This window comes from Pituophis catenifer, unplaced genomic scaffold (assembly GCF_029215685.1).
Source record: "Pituophis catenifer annectens isolate HBS135680 unplaced genomic scaffold, rPitCat1.0.hap2 SCAF_11, whole genome shotgun sequence".
Taxonomy (NCBI): Eukaryota; Metazoa; Chordata; class Lepidosauria; order Squamata; family Colubridae; genus Pituophis; species Pituophis catenifer.
Genome location: NW_027256891.1, coordinates 14,089,315 through 14,109,284, shown reverse-complemented (window position 1 = coordinate 14,109,284; position 19,970 = coordinate 14,089,315). Strand labels below are relative to the sequence as shown.

General features: G+C 43.4%; 1 protein-coding gene across 1 annotated transcript in view; it reads right to left on the bottom strand.

The window, feature by feature from the left end:
• The window catches only part of LOC139322614 (connector enhancer of kinase suppressor of ras 2-like), a 403,989-nt gene that overhangs the window by 174,366 nt on the left and 209,653 nt on the right, over nt 1-19,970 (bottom strand). Inside the window, exon 6 of the mRNA XM_070951763.1 lies at nt 4,202-4,243. Within this exon, the coding sequence (XP_070807864.1) occupies nt 4,202-4,243 (42 nt within the window). The remainder of the gene's footprint in view (nt 1-4,201; nt 4,244-19,970) is intronic.

Here is a 19,970-nt window from a genome sequence, read left to right as displayed (position 1 = left end):
ATTAGGCTTAAATTATCTAAGGCTAGCCTTGGGTTTATTGCTTTCATATCTTCATATAACTAGAACAGGGGTCTGCAACCTTAAGCACTCAAAGAGCCATTTGGACCCGTTTCCCACAGAAAAGAAAACATCGGGAGCCACAAAGCCTGGGTGGGCGTGGCCAACTCGATGTCACTCACTTCCACCAGTCACATGACCCCCCTAGCCACGCCTACCCAGCCGGTCATTAGGGCAGACAACCAGTTGTTAAAAAACACCGGGAACCACAAAACATCTCTCTCTCTCCCCTCCCTTCCTCCCTCCCCCCACTCTCTCTGTATCTCTCTATGTCTCTCTCACCCTCTCTGTCTCTGCCCCGGCTGCTTCTCCATCCCACGCCATCACCCTTACCTTCTCAGGCCAGGCGAGGAGTGACTGGGAGAGGAGGGTGAGAGGCGGGGCCAGCCAGTGGTGGGATCACCTGACAGGGAGCCAAAGCAGAGGGTCCAAAGAGCCGCATGTGGCTCCGGAGCCGCAGGTTGCTGACCCCTGAACTAGAATATGACCATACTTTCTGATTTCCTTTTGCTACCACATTGTCCTTGCAATCTAAACCAACTTTTTGAGGTATTATGGTCTTCTTATATCTTTCCATGAAAAAAAAAAAAACAAGAGAGAGTTGTAATATCTAGGATTAGGCTGTTGGAGTTATTCTGTTAACATAACATCAGTGGTGGGATTCAAATGATTTAACAACTGGTTCTCTGCCCTAATGACCAGCTGGGTAGGCATGGCTCAGTAGTCATGTGGCCATGTGGGTGTGGCCTACTCAACGTCACTCACATCGATGGGTGCTTCGCCTTAGCTGTTACAATGTAATAAGGGTTAACCAGAGAGGCAGTTTCTGTAAGCAGGGCAATAAAGATTAGGCTAGAAACAACACCAGAACGTTTCCTTCCTGCCTTCCTTACAGGATTAGCCCTCTCAAATGGAAAAAAAAAAAACCAAAATAAGATTTCTTCCAACAACCGGTTCTCCAAACTGCTTAGCAAGTTAATAACTGGTTCTTCCAAATAGGTGCGAACTGGCTGAATCCCACCACTGCATAACATTAACATTGTCCAAATTTGGGGGCAGTTTAGGATCAGCCTACAAATGACAACTCTACCTTCTGAAGTCTCATCAGCACCCCCAAATCACCCAATCCTACAGTACCTTGATATAGTGATAAATTTTTTTTTAAAATGGAATATACAACACCGATGAAAGGGTTATGCTTCACTCTGATAAGAGGGCTGACAGTTATTAAAGTAGAAAATTGATGCTAGCTATCTGCCTTCAGAAAACAGATAAGCTTCTACCCCTATGACTATCATTAAGTGTTGTACCTTATGATTCTTGATGAACGTATCTTTTCTTTTATGTACACTGAGAGCATTTGCACCAAGACAAATTCCTTGTGTGTCCAATCACCCTTGGCCAATAAAGAATTCTATTCTATTCAATCTAAAGATAAGAAAGAAACAGACAAAAGGTTCTGCTGCCCTAAATTGCATATACAGTAGTGGCCAGAATTGTGGAAAACTTTTGGGAAAAGTGTATTTTTGGGTTTGATGGATAATAACATCATTTTTTTTTTTTTTTGGAGTTTCAAGATAATCCTATTCCACTGCTGGAATAGCCCAGACCTTAACCCAATTGAAAATCTATGGAGCCGACTAAAGAAACTTGTTAGTCAGAAGTGATCCAGCAATAAAACCCAGTTAATAGAAGCCATCATTCAATCTTGGTTTCACATTAGAACAGCTGCAGAACTAAAAGACTTGGTTCACTCCATGGGAAGATGTTATAAGGCCGTAATTCATGCTAAAGGTTACCCAACAAAAGTATTCACTGACATGATAATGTGATAATTTTTGTAGATTTTGGTTTTTCTATGGTGATCATTTTTGTATCTTTTGTTTTTTCTCGTGTTTCCCTTTTCTTCTTTATACTGTAACTGCTATTCTAATAGCAAATCCTTCATAAAAGTGATTGCATTACATTCTTGATTAAACTATCTTTCCATTGATATATAATTTTATAGTACTACTCCTCCAAAAAAAGTGGTGTTATTAATTAGTTTTAGAAAATACACTTTTCCTAAAAGGTTTCCACAATTTTGGCCACTACTGTATACAGTGGTCGCATTTGTAAACAGAAATACTTGCTGGGATTCTTGTATTTTAAATTTTAAATTGGATTTTAAAATTCTGGGGTTTTAAAATTCAGCCGAATTTATTTAATAATTTTAAACTATTTTAACTGATGTTGTTTTGTGTTTTTAATAGGCTGTACACCACCCTGAGTCCTTCGGGAGAAGGGCGGTATAGAAATAAAATTATTATTATTATTATTATTATTATTATTATTATTATTATTATTATTATTATTATTATTATTATTATTATTATTATTATTATTATTATTATTATAGCATAACCTTAAGCTTTCTTTTAATATATTAATGATAGTCCTGAGATTCTTGTTACCTAAATTAACTCTTTCCAGTCTAGACCACAAGGAGGGAAGTCCGAGAAGCATAAAATAATGTGATTATAGAAGGGACATCGATATCACTAGGTTCATATTCATATAACACATAGCATTTTGATAAATTCAGTCTAAGTAAGAAGCATCCTTTTTTTTAAAAAAAAATGCCAATCACTGACCCTTTTATAGAAAAATTAAACTCTGGTTACTATTGATCAGTGACATTCCAGGTGTGATAAATGTCTACCAATATTTGCAATGATAATCTTTAATTAAACAAAGGGACCGCAATGAATTTTGGACATGTAAATGCCATCATAATTAACATGATTGCCTCTGCACATTTTTTTTAAAATCTATAAATAGTGGAAGGATTAGAATAATTCTTTTGGAACATTTTGGCAGTCAGTACAGATTCATAATCTGAGTGTTCACAAAGTGAGATTAGCTATTGATAAGGCATTTTAGTTGCATCAAATGTTGCCCACTTTTGTACTAGATATATTTGTATTACTATGAATAGAAGAATATAAAGGGAGTACATATTTTCTTCCCTGTTTGGTATGCTCTCATCTTCTTTCAGAAATGGCCATCATTTCCCCATAAAGGGAAATTACAGCTCTTAAATTCTCATCGGTTTTCTTCCCTTGCTCAAAAGAATTCTGAGATATTTCCAATTGCCAACACAGTCAATGACTTCCTCAAAACTAGATATACACAGTTCTTTCAGCCATATCTGCCAGCATCTTCCCTGGTCCTTAGGCAGAAAAAGAGACACCAGCATCCTGAAAACAAGCCACTAATGATCTAGTTCCTTTGGTAGCTTTCTGTGAATAGGGCAGTATCTCTGCTTCACCCCAGAGTTGGACTCCTCTCCTCTCCCTCTCCCTCTCCCTCTCCTTCCTCTCCCCCTCCCCTCTCCCTCTCCTTCCTCTCATCTTCCTCTCCTTCCTCTCTCCCCTCCCCTTCCCCCTCTCCTCTCCCTCTCCTTCCTCTCTCCCCTCCCCTCTCCTTCCCTCTCCTCTCTCTCTCCTTCCTCTCCCCGCTCCCCTCTCCCTCTCCTTCCTCTCATCTTCCTCTCCTTCCTCTCTCCCCTCCCCTTCCCCCTCTCCTCTCCCTCTCCTTCCTCTCTCTGCTCTTCTCTCCTTCCCCCTCTCCTCTCCCTCTTCCTCTCTCCCCTCCTCTCTCCCTCTCCTTCCTCTCTCCGCTCTCCTCTCCTTCCCCCTCTCCTCCTTCCCCCTCTCATCTCCCTCTTTCTCTCCTTCCTCTCCCTCTTCTCCCTCCAGAATGTCCACTTCTCAAGCGAGATGGATTTTGAAGAACAAATTCATGACTGATGTACGTTTGCATCAGTCACCTATTTGGGTTAGCTGCCTTGATTGTTTGGATAGCAACCTCAGGCGAAATTATTCTAAGTAAAACGAAATAGATAAAATGTGAGAGGAATCGCTACCATCGTTTTTGGCTAAATAACTGCATTTCTAATGGGGCTTCCACATCAGAGAAGCACCTTAAATCTCTTTTAAATCACATTAAGCCAGCAATCAATCCCCTGCATTCGGCATGTCTTCCTTGAAGGCAAACATATACAGCAGTACAGTCTTGATTTGCAAAATAATGATTTCCAATGAAGTAGACTGCACGAATGCATCAGGCGCACCCCCCTCCCCAAGCTACAACGGGCACTTACCACATGAAGAATTTTATTTTCTGTTTCATACACTGTGCAATCCTGTAAAAGAGAAGAGGGAGGGGAAGAGTTCTTAAAACGTCCACAGAAATCTACTTTGTTCAGTTAGATTAGCTGCTCCTTGAAAAATAGCACGTTACTCAGCTTCAGATGACAATCCATCGAAGTGCCCCAATCTGATTCAATCTGCTAATGGAGAAATAAATCTATCTATTTATCTCATTTCGACACCACCCATCTCTCCTAAGTTGGCCGTTCGCAATACAATGCAATAAAAAGTGATATAAAAGCAGAGATACAACAAAGTTAAAATAGAGTTAAGAACAAAGTTTGTCTCTGTGGTCATGTGGCTGGCATGACTAAATGCTAAAGGTGCACGGAACGCTGTTACCTTCCCACCAAAGGTGGTCCCTATTTTTCTTGCATTTTTTTAACGTGCTTTCAAACGGCTAGGTTGGCAGAAGCTGGGATGAGTAACGGGAGCTCAACCCGTTATGCGTCACTAGGGATTCGAACCGCTGAACTGCCGACCTTTCGATCGACAAGCTCAGCATCTTAGCCACTGAGCCACCACGTCCCTATCAACTGTGCTATTTATTCCATGCCAAAGAGAGGTTCCAAGGAATTTACATGGCTGAGCGGCAGGTTTCTGGCTGTTACCTGAATTACAGGTTATCCAAGTGCCAAGAATGAGAGCTCTACTTTTTTTACTGAAAATGTTGTCCAACCACTTGCAGGCTCTGTTGTTTATCAAGGCTCAATTAAATTCCCAAGGAGCTATCAAGAGGATAAAAAAAAAAAAAGTGTCTTAGCTACTGAGCCACCACATTCATAATTACGTGGAGGCAGAACTGACTCCACTTGAGTAATTGCCGAAATTTGCTCCTAATAAATAACTGGATTTCTTTTGAAACTTGGCTTGAGGCTCATTAATTAATTAGGGCATCCTTCAGAAACTTGACGCTGGGCTTGTTGACTGGAAGGTTGGCAGTTCAAGACCCAGGCATCATGTGACAGGGTGAGATCTTGTTCCTTGCCCCAGTTCCTGCCCACCTAGCAATTCGAAAGCATGCAAATGCAAGTAAATGAACAGGTACTACTTTGGTGGGAGAAGGTAACAGTGTTCCATGTGCCTTTGGCATGTAGCCATGCTGACCACATGACCACAAAAAAATATCTTCGGACAATGCTGGCTCCCTCGGCTATGAAACGGAGATGTGTATCTCCATTTCGTTGCTAGACTCAGACACGACCGGGCAAAAGAAAAATTTACCTTTTTTTTTTTAATCCTCTTGATAGCTCCTTGGGAATTTAATTGAGCCTTGATAAACAACAGAGCCTGCAGGTGGTTTTTTTTTTTTTTAATTTGATTTATATGCCCCCCTTCTCCGGAGACTCAGGGCGGCTTACAATGCGTTAAGCAATAGCCTTCATACTTTTGTATATTTATACAAAGTCAGCTTATTGCCCCCACAACTGGGTCCTCAATTTACCTACCTTAGAAAGGATGGAAGGCTGAGTCAACCTTGAGCCTGGTGAGATTCAAACTTACAGTAATTGCAGACAGCTGGTGTTAATCACAATGCCATCAGTCTGCTGAGCCACCAGGCTCCTCCTTGGTTGGACAACATTTTCAGTAAAAAAGTAGAGCTCTCATTCTTGGCACTTGGATAACCTGTAATTTAGGTAACAGCAAAAAACCTGCCGCTCAGCCGTGTAAATTCCTTGGAACCTCTCTTTGGCATGGAATAAATAGCACAGTTGATAGGGACGTGGTGGCTCAGTGGCTAAGACGCTGACCTTGTCGATCAAAAGGTCAGCAGTTCAGCGGTTCGAATCCCTAGTGCCACGTAACGGGTTGAGCCCCCGTTATTTGTCCCAGCTTCTGCCAACCTAGCAGTTCGAAAGCACGTAAAAAATGCAAGTAGAAAAATAGGGACCACCTTTGGTGGGAAGGGAACAGTGTTCCGTGCACCTTTAGCATTTAGTCATGCTGGCCACATGATCATGGAGACGTTTTTGGACAGCGCTGGCTCTTTGGCTTTGAAACGGAGATGAGCACCGCCCCCTAGAGTCGGGAACGACTAGCACGTATGTGCCAGGGGAACCTTTACCTTTATGATCCTGTTTCTCCCCTCCTCCCTGGGTGTGTCATAAATCACATTCTCTAATGGAGTATGTTCGTGGGCTGTAGAAATCACACCCCTCATGATGGCTCCAGTAACCTGGGATACAATCTGGAGACAGGCATGTGTGGAATGTGCTTTAAGCTTAACAGTAACAGCGTTGGAAGGGACCTTGGAGGTCATCTAGTCCAATCCCCTGCTCATGCAGGAGATCTGTACTAGGGATTCGAACCGCCGAACTGCCAACCTTTCTGATCGAGAAGCTCAGCGTCTTAGCCAGTGAGCCATCTAGCCAGGCTAGGAGTTCTCCTAGTCAGTTCTTCCCCCCTCCTGCTTATGGCAACTCAAAAGCAGGCCTGGAATGCTTTACGGGTTGACATCCAGCATCTTAGGCACTAGACTTCCATCCAGAAGATGGTAGGGAATAATTGTTTCAATTTTTGGTGCATGTACTTTACTCTTATCCTAGCCACAGAGACACCCCATCACTTTATTTACCTATTCAGCCACGGGGTTAGTAAATAAATGCCAGCTGTTTTGTAAAAGCGCCCATGCAATCTTCTCCAAGGATTATGCATTGGCGGAAAGAAGTTAAGTACCCCCAACCTGCTACGCTCCTTGATCTACCCGTAAGAGTGCTTTGCTTCTTTTAAGGTTATTTTTTTTCTCTTTCCACCTTGAAGGAATAATTTCAGTTTGACTCTGGTAAATCAGGACTCTGCAGACGAATTCAATGAGAGGCAACAACTAACCATAAATTCCTGACAGTATAAAAGAGATAACAATGGCATTAGCCTTTCTTTCTTTCTTTCTTTCTTTCTTTCTTTCTTTCTTTCTTTCTTTCTTTCTTTCTTTCTTTCTTTCTTTCTTTCTTGGTGGGCGGGGAGGAATAGACTTTGTAAAAATTCACCAGCACAAGATGCAAAACCTAGACTAATTAAAAAATGTTGACAACTCTACCTTCCTGAAATAAGAGGCAGTTGCAACTCCCGTCTTTTGGGAGGGGCTAAGGAAATTTTTTTTAAAAAAACGTTTTATTTGTTTTATTTATATGACATTCAATTTTCATCAAACAGTGTGTGTTCTGGGTATAGTTATGTTTAGATAGTCATATTACACATCTTTGCTGCAATAATCCATCTGCATCGTATGAATAATATACCCTGTTCCCCCCAAAATAGGACATCCCCTGAGAATAAGCCAAAATCGGGCTTTTGAGCGCATGGCAATAAGACCAAGTGCTTATTTCAGGGTTCAAAAAAATATAAGACAGGGTCTTATTTTTGGGGAAACACAGTAATAACATAATAACATAATACTTAACATCATCTCCTTTAACACCGCTCCACTTTACCATTTCCTCTTTTTGTATCTCCTCCTTTCTAACTTCTGTTTCTGATATCTAGCCATGGATAGAATATGTCCCATATCAACAAATATTCAGTTTCTTCTTTATCCTTAATAGTAAGTGTTAATCTGTCCATTTCTGCACATTCTAATATTTTCTTAATTGCATTCCCCTCAGATGGGGGGTCTCATCATTTTTCCATTGTTGTGCAAATGCAATTCTAGTCGCAGTTAGTATAGGCAGGATCAAGTAGCAGCCCCTTTCTCTTATTTTGTCATGTGGTTCCATGGGCTCCCTCTCCAGGCTCCCTCTGATTAGGCAATTCCTTAGAGGGGTGATGAACCTGCGCCCTCCCGCACTACATCGTTACCCTACTTGGGACCTTACTAGGGTTCTCACCGCTCTCACCAAGGGCCCATTTGAACCCACACAGGAGGTTAGTTTTAGATTCTTGTCTTACAAGGTAGCCTTCCTGGTGGCTATTACATTGGCCTGCCAGATTTCTGAGTGACCTATGTATTTTCCATTCAGATAGGTTTGTGTTGTGACCCCGACTTCCGAGCCTGTCCTAACAGAGGAAGAGGACTCAGAAGGTGTTGGGGAGGAACTGATAAGGCCTCCCTCTCCAGGACCCTCCTCTCTGGCAATGCCTCAGGTTCCATCCGAAGGCCAAGAGGAACAGCCTGGGATATGCTAGGAGGAAAGCATATCGGAACAACAACAGATAGGAAGCGAGGATGATGAATCCTGGCTTGATCCCAGGCAGCGTCGAAGGGAGAAGCATGCGTAGCAACGAAAGAGGCATGGGAGGGCCAGAGATTGAGCTGAGTCACTGAGCCACACCCCACAAGGAATAAAAGTGGGTGTGATTGCTCTTCAGGCTTTGTGACGGTCAGAGTTAAAAACCTGAGAGTCACATCACGTTACCTGAAATCTGGCTTGTGCATATTTGGATTGGACCTTGGCCAATTCTGGCTTCGTGGATTACTTTCTGCTACTGAACTGGACTGAGGAGAAACTCTCTCTTGCTGACTGTGAGTGAAAACTGACTTGGCAGGCATTTCGCAGTTTACTGCCAAAACTCTTATCTGCAAGGGTTTCTAGTCTGATTGCTTAATAAAATCTTGGCAGGCGTACCTGGTTGTGTGTTTGCCTGTGTGGGGAAGGGGGACAGAACAGGTTGTCCTTCGATTAGACCCTACCTTCATACCAAAAATTAATACGCCCTTCCATAGAGCCCAAGAACTGATGTTGCCTAATTTTTGCCCTAATCCTTCTCACCGATTGGAAAAGGCATGGCACACCTTAGATGTCCAGAGGGCTCCCCGTATCTATCTTAAACGGACCTCCGCCCTAAGGATGTTGGAGAGGCTCTTTGTGTCCTTCCAGCCGGTTACCCTGGGTTACAAGGTAACTTCCTCCACAATAGGATGCTGGATTTGGGCAACTATTACCAAGGCCTACGAGTCTCAGGCCTTGCCCACCCTCCACCGGCTCATGGCCCACTCGACCAGGAGTGCTGCTACTTCGGCTGCCTGATCCACTCAGGCTTCCTTAGAGGAGGTCTTTAGGGCCGTCACCTGGTCATCTCCTTCCCCATTTATCCGCCATTATAAATTGGACATCTATGCCTCAGCAGATGTGGCATTTGGCCACAGGGTCTTGCAAAGGGTGCATATGGGCTTGGGGGCTTCGGACCGACCAGATCCCTCCCATTAGGACTGCTGCTTTGGCATGTCCCATTCATGTCTGTTGGCCCCACACTCAAGGAGAAAGGGCATTGCCTTACCTGAACGCCCATTCTGTTGAGTGGGGGGCCAGAAGGGGGGCCCACCCTGTTTCTCCTGGTCCTCGCCCTGGGGTGGGCACTAATCTTGTCATTTCAGCTCAGCACGTCAGTCTGCCACATCTCCCTCGTCAGGATTATCTTTTTATCATATTTTTCTGGTATAGAATGCCCAACAAAAATATCTCTGGTTTCAAATCTATATGTTGTTTTGTCATTTTTTTCCAGCCACGTCAGGGGTGAAATGTAAAATTTGTTACTACTGGTTCTGTGGGCGTGGCTTGGGGTGGGTGTGGCCAACTTTTTTTTTCTTAACTTTTCAAAGCATTTTTTCTAATGCTTTGAAAAGCCTCTGCCGATCAGGCAACTCAGCTGGGATTGTCAGAGACTTTTCAAAGCATTTTTTTTACCACCTCTTCGGCTAAGAGGTTGCAAAAAAATGCTTTGAAAAGCCTCTGACAATCCCAGCTGATTCGCGCAATCAGAGGCTTTTTTTTTTTACTTTTAAAAGCATTTTTTCGTCGGAAGAGGTTGTAGAAAAAATGCTTTTAAAAGTTAAAAAAAAAAGCCTCTGATGATTTTGCAGCTCAGCTGGGCATAGGGGGAGTGGTGCACAGGGATTTTTGCTACCGGTTCTCCGAACCACCCGCCGCCATCGCTACCAGATCGCGTGATCCGGTCCGAACAGGGAGCATTTCACTCCTGAGCCACCTGTATATTTTCCTCTGGTATTTTCTTGCTTTTGGGCATGTCCACCACATATGGTAATATGAGCCAGATGATTGATTACACAGGAAAGTTTTAGATGGCAATTAAAGGCCACAAAAAATGTGATAGAGATATCATAGGGGCCAAAATCCAAATGAAGAGCTTCTGATACCTTCCAAAAATGTCATTCAGAAACACACGAAGGGGAACGTAATCTACCTTGGGAAGTTCTGCAGCATCTCCATTGCAGAAGGGTCTAAGATTATGATTATGTATTGCTGGGGAACAACGAAGGGAGAAAGCCGTTGATCTGTGTCCTGCTTGAGGTCGTCTCAAGAGGCTTTGAGCTAACTATGTTTGTTCTTTAGGTCTGAGTCCCGCAAGCTTGTTTGTTTTTTTGAACAGGGATTGGCCCGGATTTAGAGAAGCCGCTTGGTGTAATGGTTAATACCCCTACACTAGAACCTGGACAGTGAGGGTTTTTTAAAAAATTGGCTGTGGTTTTTTTGATGGAGGATTTTAATGGTTTTTTTTTAATGTTTAATGTTTTTTAATGCTTTAGGTTTTATGTTGTAAGCCAGGATACAAGATGTGTGGATGACTAATTGGCTGTGCTAAGCAGACATAAAAGAAGGCAGGAAGTTCATTCACTTCTGCTCCTGCTATTAGAAGGTTGAACTGCTGAAAGGAACTTTGTCTGTGTTACTGAAGAGAACTGGAATTGTAAGCAAACTATGTTTTGTGTTGAACCGTGATTGTTTGAAGAAGTGTTATCTTCGTTTTGAGAAGCCAAGTTTGTTTTTTACTACAAGTAAAGACTGTTTATTTTTCTTTAAACGTTCAGAGTCTGTGAGTATCTGTGTGTTTTGCTAAGCAACGTATCTATTTGCTGTCTGGTCCGTTGCACCACTTTGCAGAGGGCAGTTTTACCCTCAACAGGTGGCAAATAAATTTCATAAAGAATGGATGAATGGATGGATAGATAAATTCCTTCCCCCCCCCCCTGCTTGTTGTGAAAAATAAAGCTTGGAAGACGAGGAAGATGATGTAAGGTGCTGTTCCATTCATGTCACTATTTTAGTGCATTTGCTGCATCCTTTCCACTATTCCTTATGCCAATGTCCAACAATTGTTTTCCCGAGAGAAACAATGCCACTGGAATTGATCAAACAGTGTAAATCCATCTGGAGCCTGTTTAAAGACAACGTAACGCTTAATCCGCGCATGGCTGACACTCTTATCAATATATTTTGGTTGGTTTTTTTTTTTAAAAAAAAAAATTTGTCTTAGCTACAGTTTCCCTCTTGGGCTGTCTCTCACCAACACATGTGCATGCATGGATGCACACAAACACGGACAAGTCAGACATCAGCTACAGGCAAAAATGGCTGCAGTGTGTATGTGGCTTTGTTTGCTCAGTTGTAAACCTCCCTTGCAGGGAGACTTAGTGGGAAAGGCAAACATGGGGGGGGAGACAAAGAGACGGGAGAGAGGGAAGGAGATGGAGGAAGAGAGAGAAGGAAGAAGAGAGAGAGGGGGGGTGGGAGGCAGAAGGTGAGAGAAGAAGAGGGAGGGAGGGAGAGAGTGAGGGGGAAGAAAGGGGGGAGGATGAAGGTGGAAGAGAGGGAGGAAGGAAGAGGAAAAGAGGGAGGGAGAGAAGGGGGGAGAGAGTGGGGGAAAGAGGGAGGGAGTGGGAGAGGGAAGAAGAGGGAAGGAAGAAGAGAGAGGGGGTGGGAGGCAGAAGGTGAGATAAGAAAAGGGAGGGAGAGCATGAGGGAGGAAGAGAGGGAGGGAGGGAGAGGGGGAGGGGGAAGAAAGGGAGGGAGGATGAAGGTGGAAGAGAGGGAGGAAGGAAGAGGAAAAGAGGGAGGGAGTGGGAGAGGGAAGAAGAGGGAAGGAAGAAGAGAGAGGGGGTGGGAGGCAGAAGGTGAGATAAGAAGAGGGAGGGAGAGCATGAGGGAGGAAGAGAGGGAGGGAGGGAGAGGGGGAGAGGGAGAGGGAGAAAGAGTGGGAGAAAGAGAGGGAAGAAAGAAGAGAGAGGGTGGGAGGCAGAAGGTGAGAGAAGAAGAGGAAGGGAGGGAGAGGGGGAGGGAGGAAGAGAAGGAGGGAGGAAGAGAGGGAGGGAGGGAAGGAGAGGGAGAGGGAGAGGGAGAGGGAGAGGGAGAAAGAGAGGGAGAAAGAGAGGGAAGAAAGAAGAGAGAGGGTGGGAGGCAGAAGGTGAGAGAAGAAGAGGGAGGGAGGGAGAGAGGGAGGGGGAAGAAAGGGGGGGAGGATGAAGGTGGAAGAGAGGGAGGAAGGAAGAGGAAAAGAGGGAGGGAGAGAAGGGGGGAGAGAGTGGGAGAAAGAGGGAGGGAGTGGGAGAGGGAAGAAGAGGGAAGGAAGAAGAGAGGGGGTGGGAGGCAGAAGGTGAGATAAGAAGAGGGAGGAAGGGAGAGGGGGAGGGAGGAAGAGAGGGAGGGAGGAAGAGAGGGAGAAAGAGAGGGAAGAAAGAAGAGAGAGGGTGGGAAGCAGAAGGTGAGAGAAGAAGAGGAAGGGAGGGAGAGGATGAGGATGAGGGAGGAAGAGAGGAAGGGGGGAAGAAGGAAAGAGGGAGGGAGAGAAGGGGAGGGAGAGGGAGAAAGAAGACTTTTTCAAATGTCATTTGGTCAAGGTGATTATGCGAAAAATAGGAAACAAAGGAAGGATGTCACTCGCAAGAACTTTCCGTTTAAAATAAGGTGTCTGTAGAAGTCTCTTTGATGTGCATTAGCATAATCGTGAGAAAGGTTGAGGGCATTACTGCTTTCATTCTAGTCCCAAAGGCATATTTCTGATGCTTTAGTTGGAGTCAGAAAACGACAGCCAACTTCACTTATGTACAATTTCACCTATTGTGTGTTTACTGAAAATCTATTTCTGACCGTTCGTTTCCCTTTGTTCTGTGGGAGGGAACTAGAAGATAAATTGAAATGTAGACTTGATTGTCCATCGGTTTCAGAGGTGGGTTTCAGCAGGTTCTGGTCAGTTCTGGAGAACCGGTAGCAGAAATTTTGAGTAGCTCAGAGAACCAGTAAATACCACTTCTGACTGGCCCCACTCCATCTATTCTCTGCCTCCCAAGTCCCAGCTGATCGGGTGGAAATGGGGATTTTGCAGTAACCTTCCCCTGGATTGGGGAAGGAATGGAAATTTTACAGTATCCTTCCCCTGGAGTGGGGTGGGAATGGAGATTTTACAGTATCCTTCCCCTGCCACGTCCACCAAGCCACACCCACAGAACCGGTAGTAAAAATTACTGATCGGTTTGATTTATAATCCTGTCTTTTTTTTTAGCAAGCATATCAGGTAGGCAAGACCAGCTCTTGGTTAAAGAGTTAAGCTCAATGCTGAAAGAGAGAGTTAAATTTCAGATTCTCCAAGCCACTCTTAGATTCACACTCCCCTTGGAGATCAGAGATGATCCTACTGACTCTTGATGATGGGGAATCATCAGTGAATGCATCATTTACTGAAGATATATTGGATCAAACCAAGACATCATCTAATCAATGTTCTATGCCATGAAGCAATTTGTTATTACTTCCTCTTAGATATGTTTTCTACTTCCTAACTTAGCCTCGAATTCCTTGGTGGTTCCCATCCAAGTAATAAACTACCAGATTCAACTTTAATTTCTGATCATATACAGTATAAGGCTGGCAAATTGAGTACATGCAGGACAGTGGTTGAATTCAAATGTTTTTGCTACTGGTTCTGTGGGCATGGCTTGATGGGCATAGTGTGGCTTGATGGGCCTGGCAGGGGAAGGATGCTGCAAAATCCCCGTTCCCTCCCCACTCCAGGGGATGGATGCTGCAAAATTCCCATTCCCTCCCCACTCCCGGGGGAAGGATATTGCAAAATCTTCATTCCCACCCTACTCTGGGGCCAGCCAGAGGTGGTATTTGCTAGTTCTCTGAACTACTCAAAATTTCCGCTACCGGTTCTCCAGAACCTGTCAGAACCTGCTGAATAGCACCCCTGATGCAGGAGAGGTTCCTGCACATATTAACATCTAAAATCTTGATATGATCGGTGGAATACAATGCTAGTTTGCTGGACTCACCCTGCAGATTTTGCTAACCATGGTTGTTTGATGAAACCATGCAATTCAGGTTTGTTGGTAACACAAAGCCATAGTCCATGAATCCTGTAACTATAGCAATAGCAATAGTACTTAGACTTATATATCACTTTACAGTGCTTTACAGCCCTCTCTAAGCAGTTTACAGAGTCAGCCTCTTGCCCCCAAACAATCTGGGTCCCCACTTTACCCACCTCGGAAGGATGGAAGGTTGAGTCAACCTTGAGCCTGGTGAGATTTGAACTGCCAAATTGCACGCAGCCGGCAGTCAGCAGAAGTAGCCTGCAGTACTGCACTCTAACCACTGCGCCACCAAGGCTATAGTATACTATACTTGTAGCAATAACAATAGTACTTAGATTGATATACCACTTCACAGTGTTTTTCAGCCCTCTCTAAGTGGTTTACAAAGTCAGCATATTGCCCCCAACAATCTGGGTCCTCAGTTTACCAACCTCAGAAAGATGGAAGGTTGCGTCAACCTTGAGCCTGGTGAGAATCGAACTGCTGGCAATTGGCAGTCAGCAGAATTAACCTGCAATACTGCATTCTAACCCCTGCAGCACCATGGCTCTAATATACACGGCACTATCGTAGAATCTTGTGACTTGTCCATGGTGCTGAACTACGTTTCCCATTAGCTGTTAACTCCATGCTAAAACATAATGTAGCTGGCTTGTTTTGAATTTCATTTGCTACATTAGCCAAGTCATAGCACTTTTTAAATAATGTTTAAGTGATGCATTGGTGTTGTGTGCAACTAAACCCAGCTATTGTGGCTTAATCAAATCAGGTTTAAGAGTAAACCAGTGTTCCATCTTTCCTTTCAGATTAATGAATCTTCCAGCAACTTGACTAGAATTGCCTTCCAAGAATCTTCCTACATATTCAGATTCTTCCCATATGTTCATACATGTAAAATTGCAAAATATATCATGATGGGACACAGGGACCTCTTGCTTGATGTGGGCAATTCCAACTCTGTGTCTCTATAGCTTGTGTAGGAGAAAGGGACACCAATACCCAAAGCAAAGCATTGTGTTTTATTGTTGGGGCCGTGATGGCGAACCTATGGCACGCATGCCACAGGTGGCATGCGGAGCCATATCTGTGGGCACGTGAGCATTGCCCTAGCTCAGCTCCAGTGCGCATGCGTGCGCCGGCCAGCTGATTTTCGGGCCCTCTGAGCCCACCGGAAGTCAAGAAATGGGCCATTTCCAGCCTCCAGAGGGCCTCTGACTTGTGTGGGGAAAGCTGTTTTCACCCTCCCCAGGCTCCAAGAAAGCTTCTGGAGCCTGGGGAGGGTGAAAAACGGGCCTACCGGACCCACCAGTAACCTTTTTGCCGTCACGTGCCAAAAGCAGGGGGAGCGGGGGTGCGGGGTGTGGGGGGAAATTAAATTAAATTAAAAGAGCCTTGGTAGTACAGTGGACTAAAGCACTGTTATTAACATCTGCTGCCTACAATTACTGCAAGTTCAAATCTCACCAGGCTCAAGGTTGACTCAGCCTTCCATCCTTTCAAAGGTAGGTGAAATGAGGACCCAGATTGTGGGGGCAATAAGCTGACTTTGTATAAATATACAAAAGTATGAAGGCTATTGCTTAACACATTGTAAGCCGCCCTGAGTCTCCGGAGAAGGGCGGCATATAAATCAAATTTTTTTAAAAAATTATGGGTGTGGGCATGCACGCGTGCGACCCCCCCCCCCCCACATGACTCCCACTTTTGGCATGCGATGGCAAAAAGGTTAGCCATCACTGGTTTGGGGTATTTGCACAATGTACAGTAAAACACAGAACTTTTTGCTTAAATTGGATGAGTTCCCTACCCTAGAAAATATCCCCTAACATAAAATACATTCCCATATTTTTTTTTTCCATTTTGCAGAAATTCCAATAAAGGCAAATCTATCATACCTGGATGCAAATACCCAGGACTAATAATATAAAGCCAAATAAACAGGTAAGCACATGAATCAAATGCATTCTTTAGCTGATGAGTGAAATGGAATGAAATCTCCAGTTCTTTTTTTTTATTATTATTTTTTTACCAATGATGGCATCCCTTCCCTATTATAAGATTTTCTCTCTCTCTCTTTTTTTTTTTTGCCAGAAATACAGTTATTAAAGGGGAAAATGACTTTTCTCCCCAAGCAATTACGAAACATTCCTGGTGGCAATTTATCTGCTTCAAGACTAACGTTGGACATGATTTCGCTTACAAATCCCGATTTAACTTCCATTCCCCCCTGTTTTAAAAGGCTCCTTAAAACAGTCCATTGGCTTCCAACAGGATGATGAGCTCTGATATAATTGCAGAGTGACCGGGAGGCAATCACAGACGGATGCTGCACTTGGCTGTATGAGAATGAACTAATTAACAAAAATCCCCCTACCCCCTGCTGATCCCCACCTCCAATCCTTCTCTTTTGTATTTTAATGAAAATGCATTTTATAAAGAAAAAAAAACACAAATCTTTTTCAGATGGAGTTTGAGGTTCAAAACGGACATTTTTGGTACAAGATCTTTTTCAGCTGCCTTCTGAGTCTCACAGCAGCCGTTCTCTATAATCAAGTTGCATCCGATGAGATTTTTTTTAAAAAAAAATTTAAGACATGCATCAATTTAACTTCGGAGGTTCTTTTTTCCGCTCATACACAATGTGATGACTTCCTTCTCAATCCACCTTAGACCAGTGGTGAAATCTAAAATTTATTAATACCAGTTCTGTGGGTGTGGCTTGGGGGTGCGTAATGTGACTGGGTGGGTGTGGCCAATTTTTTTTTTTTTTTACTCTTAAAACCATTTTTTCTACAACCTCTTCGGTGAAGAGGTTGTAAAAAAATGCTTTCAAAAGGCTCTGACGATCCCAGCTGAATTGCTTGATTGGCAGAGGCTTTTTTTCTTTTAAATGCCTCTGACGATCCAAGCTGAGTTGCCTGATCGTCAGAGGCATTTAAAAGAAAAAAAGCCTCTGCCAATCAGGCAACTCAGCTGGGATCGTCAGAGCCTTTTGAAAGCATTTTTTCTACAACCCCTGAAGAGGTTGTAGAAAAAAATGGTTTTAAAAGCCTTTGACGATCCCAGCTGAGCCGTGCGATCATCAGAGGCTTTTTTTTTCTTTTAAAAGCATTTTTTCGGCCGAAGAGGTTGTAGAAAAAATGCTTTTAAAAGTAAAAAAAAAAGCCTCTGATGATTGTGCGGCTCAGCTGGGCAATGGAGCGGGGGGGGGGAGCAGGGATTTTTGCTACCGGTTCTCCGAACCACCCACCTCAATCACTACTGGATCAGGCGATCCAGTTCGAACCGGGAGCATTTCACCCCTGCCTTAGACCCATGCCTTCAAATAGGAGTAGATGCTCATGGTTGGAAAACACGGAGTTTCTTTTGCAGTTATTAATCTGCTCCTGTAAAACATCAGAGTGGGGTTAATTTGAGCAGGGGCAAAATTATTTTGAAACAGAGCTGACTTAACAGCCACTTGAATTACTTCAAAGCCTTGTTCCTCATTAGCACCTTGCAAAGGCTAAAATCTAAAGCTGTACGAGGGGCACCAAGTTCTTTTCAACTGCTACCTATTCTTCTGCTCCTTCTTTTCCTACTAATAGAATAGAATAACAGAATTGGAAAGGACCTTGGAGCTCTTCTAGTCCAACCCCCTGCTCAGGCAGGAAACCCTATACCATTTCAGACAAATGGTTCTCTAATTCTGGGTTTTATTTAATTGACCAAACTAAGTAATAATTTTAATTAGCAATTTTATGATGTTTGTGTGTCTATATTTTTCTTGACTGTACACCGCCTTGAGTCCTACGGGAGAAAGGCGGTATAGAAATATAATAAATAATTAAATAAATAAATAATTAAATAAATAAATAAATAAATATCGTTATTTATACCTTCTGGCTTTGTCCCTCAAATTATTTTCAATGCCACAGTCTTCAGTTCTGGACCTTGACTGCAAAAGAGCTCCTGTTACCCTCCCATGTCAAGCCAAATAAATTATTTTTAAAGAACAAAACCATTCTGGCTTGGTTTTCCAAAGCATTCATTTTTTTTTCCAGGACTGAGTTAAAATTCATATTGCATAACTAAAGGGAAGAAAAACTATTTCCTTGCCACATCAACCTAATTTAAAACCTTGTTTGGTGAGAATGCTTAATGCCAAGGTGCCTAGCATCAAGACTGCATCCAGGGAATCTGGAGAGAAGCCAAAATCCAAGGAGCAGATGGTCAATTAAACAATAGAACCATTTACTTAGATTCCAACAGTTAGAAAAGGTTCCTGGGGAGACGACAGGCAATTGAAGTTTCAGAGAGGATAAATAAAGGAAGACCCCACCCCTGTTTGCTTAGAATTTAGAAGCAGGTACTCCATTTAAGTGTTGAGCATAGAATTGGAATACAAGCAAAGTATGTTTTCACAGCGCAACAAAGGTGTGGAATTCCTGTTGCAAGAAAAGCCACTTAAATAGATATTAAAAGGCAGGAGTTTATTCACATGATGAAATGATCATCCATCAATTAATATATACAGGTAATCCATGACTTGGAACCACAGTTGGGATCAAAGTTTCTGTGGCTAAGCTAAATGGTTATTAAGTGAGTTGTACCCAATTTTACAATCATTTTTTTTGCCACGGTTAGCAATAGCACTTAGACTTATATACCGCTTCACAGTGCTTCACAGCCCTCTCTAAGCGGTTTACAGAGTCAGCATATTGTCCCCAACAATCTGGGTCCTCATTTTACTGACCTCGGAAGGATGGAAGGCTGAGTCAACTTTGAACCGGTCAGGATCGAACTCCTGGCAGTGAGCTGAAATTAGCCTGCAATACTGCATTCTAACCACTGGGAAAGAAGGAAGGAAGGAAGGAAGGAAGGAAGGAAGGAAGGAAGGAAGGAAGGAAGGAAGGAAGGAAGGAAGGAAGGGCAGTAGCTATAGCACTTATATACACCTCATAGTGCTTCACAGCCCTCTCTAAGCAATTGACAGAGCCAGCATATTAACCCCAACAATCTGGGTCCTCCTTTTACTGACCTCGGAAGGATGGAAGGCTGAGTCAACCTTGAACCAGTCAGGATCGAACTCCTGGCAGCTGGCAGTCAGCAGAATTAGTCTGCAGTTACTGCATTCTAACCACTGCACTACCACAGCTCAGTTATTAAGCAAATCACAGTTAAGTGAATCATGCAGTCACTAAGTGAATCCAGCTGGCCCCATTGGAAGCTGATTAGGAAGATTGTAAATGGTGACCCGGGGACTCTTCAACCATCATAAATACATGCCAGTTGCCAAGAGTCCAAACTTTGATTGTATGATCCTGGGGATATGCAATGGTCGTAAGTCTGAGGACTGGTTATAACCCCCTTTTTTCAGGGTTGTTGTACCTTCAAATAGCTGCTAAACAAATAGTTGTAAGTGAAGGATTGTCTGTATAACTAAATAGCAATAGCAACAGCGCTTAGACTTGTATACCGCTTCACAATGATTTACAGCCTTCTTTAAGTGGTTTACAGAGCCAGCATTTTGCCTCCAACAATCTGGGTCCTCATTTTACCGACCTCGGAAGGATGAAAAGCTGAGTCAACCTTGAGCCCTGTCATGATCGAACTCCAGGCTGTTGTGCAAAATTCACCTGCAATACTGCATTCTAACCACTGGGCCACCAAGCTCCTAATAGCAATAGCAATAG